Source organism: Lolium rigidum, chromosome 5 (assembly GCF_022539505.1).
Source record: "Lolium rigidum isolate FL_2022 chromosome 5, APGP_CSIRO_Lrig_0.1, whole genome shotgun sequence".
Lineage (NCBI taxonomy): Eukaryota > Viridiplantae > Streptophyta > Magnoliopsida > Poales > Poaceae > Lolium > Lolium rigidum.
Window position 1 is genome coordinate 203,452,456 of NC_061512.1, and position 5,165 is coordinate 203,457,620.

Genomic DNA, 5,165 nt, shown 5'->3' on the forward strand with positions numbered 1-5,165 from the left:
AGACTCTTGGTGTTGTTTTCGCTGGCCTAGTTACTTTTCCTCTCTATGTTTATCCCTCAATGAACTTGTCATCTCCCATAATTGCAGACTACCTGGGAATATACACCATGATGTTCTGGACTCTTACTTTAATTGGTGTGGTCAACTATGTAGGCATAGCTCTCAATGCTGATGATCATGGTGAAGCTAACTAACCCCTTGCGATGATCATGGTAGTTCGCTCGAGTGCTTGTCTTGTCTCATAACTTGTATGCGCTTCAAGAGCTTTATTTTTCCACCTGTACTTCCGTTGGTGCATTTTTGCTCTGTTCCTTTTGGTTGTGAGGGAACATAAATCTTTTAGTTTGCAAACTCTCTATTGCTCCTCCCCACCAAACTTTGCCGGTGACATCTCAGCTAGAATCAATTTTGTCGCCTTGCAGTGAGCAACTTTTATTTCTGTTTTGTTTCTTCTACTTCCCGGTGCCGTTGGTCAGTGGGATTCGTGATCACGCATTAGTCTGAGCCATCTTAGGCAGCGCAACTTATTTGTTTTTCTTTCTTTCTTTCTTGCGGAAGGTTGTTTGTCTTGGTCTGGGCCAACATAGAACCATGGAAATATTTTTCATTCTTGCTTTCGCTACTTGTGGATGATGTTTAACATAAGTGAATGTTGATTGTATTAGCGAGCATCATTAATCCCTTCGTTCACAATTAGTTTGCGTTCTAGGTTTAGTCAAAGTCAAACTTTCCCAAGTTTGATCAAATATGTAGGAAAAAATAACATGTATAATATAAAATATATATTATTGAAATCACATAAATTATATGTTTTCATACTATATGCATTTGGTATTATGAATGTTGATTTTTTTCTATATTCTTAGTCAAATTTGATAAATTTTGACTTCGACTAAACCTAGAACGCTAAGTAAATAAAAATGGAGGGAGTACATTTTTCATACATCTGCATCCTATCTCTTAGTTAGGAGTTTCTATCTTTCAGTTAGATGACTTCGGTATGAAACATGGTGGCTGAGGTGGATGCCTAGCTGCTCAGAAGGAACTGATAAGGATATCAGTTTGCATTGAAGTAGACGCAACAACTTGACCAGATTCCCTCTTTATTTCATTTGCAATGTAGCTGGTCATTTTCTATCATTTGTTTTCATCATTTGAGGTTGGACATTTTCCATCATTTTGTTCACTGAATTGTTTAGTTTCTTAAGCTATACGTCCATTTGAGGGCAAGAGAATTCTTGATGATGTCATGATGGATTACATCACATGGCCTCTAAATTCCATAGTGCTGTGGTCTCTAAAAGTGCCACGAGAAAAGTGGACTCAAAGGAGCAAGTCCTTGATGTTCACATTTGTCGTAAGCCCCATAGAATTCCACATGGTTAAATTGTCGGGATTGGGGATGGGGACCAATGAGATTCTCACAATAATTGATTTCAAGCATTAATGATGGCACTTCTCTAATTTCGAAAAAAGAAATGGCGCTACTCTGCATTTGGTTGACTCCATTGACTCACTATGCATATAAGTGACCAACTTCTTCATATGATTAGTCTGGTGCATCTCTCTTCTTTAGAATACTGAATTTCGTCTGTGAGTTCTTACAAATGCTTTCTCTCAACTGTGAGCAGGTTGGCAATGTCCGCAAAAATCTATTCCTCGCATACAAGACTCTTGGTGTTGTTTTTGGTGGCCTTGTTACTTCTCCCCTCTATGTTTATCCATCAATGAACTTGTCGTCTCCCACAGAAGGAGACTACCTGGGAATATACAGTATAATGTTCTGGACTCTTACTTTAATTGGTGTGGTGAAGTATGTAGGCATAGCTCTCAATGCTGATGATCATGGTGAAGGTAACTAACCCCTTTCAATTTCAGTCTTTCCTTTTCTTTCAGCGGTTATTGCTATTTTCTAGATGATTGTGGGAATTTATAATAGCTTTTTATAAAATTAGTTGATTATTTGATGTTAAAAACTAGCACAAATTCATTACAAAAATATACCTGTGCGTTGCATATCAGTTTAGGTCGATTTTTTTGTATCTCTGTATAGTTTTATTTGCAATACTATTTAGTAGAATTACGTAGTGTACATGCTATGATCTATTAATACGTGTAAGCCTGATAGAGGTGGTGGAACTTATCAGTATATTGTTAAATACAAGCTTTATTTTCCTAGTAGATCAAATGTTTTACTTTATTTTGTTATTGGCCTGAAGTGTTTCTTAGTCTACTTTTTGCAGGTGGTACATTTGCCATGTATTCTTTGTTGTGTAGACATGCTGATATAGGCATCCTTCCTTCCAAGAGAGTATATTCTGTAGAAGAACCACTGCTTCACGATCAGTCAACAATAGCTAGAAGGCCTAGTAAGCTTGGGAAGTTCTTTGAGCGAAGCATAACCGCAAGAAGGGTATTGTTATTCATGGCAATTCTTGGGATGTGCATGCTCATTGGTGATGGCATATTAACTCCTGCTATTTCAGGTTTGTTATTTGTAGATGTCATATCTATCTTAATCATTGTTTGTGATCATATAGATAACTAAGGTTCTTTATCTCTTTTCAGTTCTGTCAGCTATCGATGGACTACGAGGACCATTTCCTTCCGTTAGTAGACGTAAGTAGCTCAATAGATGTATCTAATCTAACGACCAATGAAACAACCTCTCTGGAAATAATTTCGATGACATGAATCCTTCTTTGAATCTTCCAGCTGTTGTGGAAGCCCTGTCTGCAGCAATTCTTATTGGCTTATTCTTGCTGCAAAAGTATGGGACTTCAAAAGTGAGCTTTCTGTTTTCTCCAATCATGGCAGCATGGACTTTCACCACTCCAATCATCGGAATATACAGCATTGTTCATTACTACCCTGGCATCTTCAAAGCCATTTCGCCACATTATATCGTTCTTTTCTTCCTTAGAAACAAAAGGCAAGGGTGGCAGCTGCTTGGTGGGACTGTTCTATGTATCACAGGTAGATTACATTTACATGCCAGGGTTATCAGGATGCGCATTTTTTTCTGACCACTATCGCGCAGCCTAAAGTTCTATTTCCTGCCTACAGGTGCGGAAGCTATGTTTGCAGATCTTGGCCACTTCAGCAAAAAGGCTATTCAGGTAATTATCATTCAGAAGTACCAGCATGAATTATTCTTGTACATTGTTTTCCATTTTATAGTTAGTTACCCTTCATTTGTTTTCAGATAGCATTTCTATCCAGCATATATCCTTCTCTGGTCCTCACTTATGCTGGGCAAACAGCATACCTCATTAACAATGCCAACGACTTCGGTGATGGATTCTACAAATTTGTCCCTCGCCCCGTTTACTGGCCCATGTTTGTCATCGCAACACTAGCGGCAATTGTTGCAAGTCAATCCTTAATATCCGCAACATTTTCTGTCATCAAACAGTCAGTTGTTTTGGACTACTTTCCGCGTGTTAAGGTGGTGCACACATCGCAACAAAAGGAAGGGGAGGTTTACTCCCCAGAAGTTAATTATATTCTGATGGTACTGTGTGTTGGTGTTATCCTAGGCTTTGGTGGTGGAAAAGAGATAGGGAATGCTTTCGGTAAGCAAAATTCTGTGAATAAATGCTCGAGTTGTTAATATGCAGCTACTTTATACCTGAAGACTCAAATGCATAATTGTTTACCTCAGGTGTTGTTGTCATCATGGTCATGCTCATAACTACAATCATGCTCACTCTTGTGATGATCATCATATGGAGAACGCCACTTTATCTTGTTGGCATGTATGCCGTTCCGTTCGTCATCATTGAAGTGTCCTATATCAGTGCCGTTTTCACCAAGATCCTTGAAGGAGGCTGGCTTCCTTTTGCAGTTTCCATGATCCTTGCATTGATCATGTTCGTCTGGTACTATGGTAGGCAAAGGAAAACAGAGTACGAGATGGTGAACAAGGTAACCCTGGAGCGCCTTGGTGAGCTCTTGGCAATTTCTGAGGTACAGAGGGTCCCCGGTTTGTGCTTCTTCTACAGCAACATACAGGACGGGCTAACTCCGATACTTGGGCATTACATCAAGAACATGAGCTCACTGCATACAGTCACAATCTTTGTGACCCTTAGGTACCTGCTGGTTTCCAAAGTTGATGAACGGGAAAGGATCCTGGTCAAGAGGCTCGGCCCAGACGGGGTGTACCAGTGCACCATCCAGTATGGCTACGCCGACAACCTGAGTCTCAAAGGTGGTGATGACCTTGTGGCACAGGTCACGCGATGCCTACAACGGCACATTGAGACAAGCACCGACCGACAGTCTCCTATTTCTACTGAGGAAGAGGTTGCAAACCTGAAGGCGGCGAGGTTGGCAGGTGTGGTTCATGTCCGTGGCAAGATGAGGTTCTATGTGGGGGACGACGCGGGCTGCTTCGACAAGGTCATGCTCCTACTCTACGAGTTCTTGCATGGCATCTGCAGGTCGGCACTGCCGGCTCTCGGGATGCCTCTGCAGCAGCGAGTTGAGATCGGCATGCTGTACAAGGTTTGACGCACTATTGGTCGAGTAGGTTATTGTTGTTGTATGTCTGATTACCTGTTGTTGTTCATTGCTGAGACTGGGGCTCAAAGGTGAGAAATACAAGGTCATGGACACATGGTGCGTGAGTGCGGTAGTATGGTCATTCTTAGCTTGTAGCGTCCATGTCCCCTGGTTTATGTGGGGGATGAACAGGTTGTTTCGACAAAGGTCTTCTACTCTACGAGTTCTTGCATGGCATCTGCAGGTCGGCACTGTCTGCTCTCGGGATGCCTTTGCAGCAGAGAGCTGAGATTGGAATGATGTGCAAGGTTTGACGCACTATTGAGAGATTAGGTTATTGTTGTTGTATGTCTTACTCCCTGCTGTTGTTCATTGTTGAATTTGGGCCTCAAAGGTGAGAAATACAAGGTCAGGGACGCATGGTGCGTGAGTGCGGTACTGGTAGTACTGGTTCGTGTTCGTGTCCCCTGGATAACTGATTGAGAGACAAGCTTTGCATTATTTTTTTCTCCAAAAAAGTGTTGTGGTATCGTGATCAGTAGAACCACCAGGATATACAGGGACCTTGTAGGTTGTAACTGAGATGACAGAACGAAAAAGAAGGATGAAAATTGCTGGGACTTTACCCTGTAGTCTGAATTGACATGTTCCTGCATTTC

General features: G+C 41.3%; 1 protein-coding gene across 1 annotated transcript; it reads left to right on the forward strand.

The window, feature by feature from the left end:
* Positions 1-1,629: 1,629 nt before the first annotated feature.
* LOC124654585 (probable potassium transporter 17) lies at positions 1,630-4,937 on the forward strand. Its single transcript, XM_047193583.1, has 7 exons — positions 1,630-1,854; positions 2,244-2,486; positions 2,569-2,619; positions 2,716-2,976; positions 3,067-3,119; positions 3,206-3,575; positions 3,665-4,937. The coding sequence occupies exons 1-7, from the start codon at positions 1,728-1,730 to the stop codon at positions 4,513-4,515; spliced, it is 1,956 nt and encodes a 651-aa protein (XP_047049539.1). The 5' UTR covers positions 1,630-1,727; the 3' UTR covers positions 4,516-4,937.
* Positions 4,938-5,165: the final 228 nt, after the last annotated feature.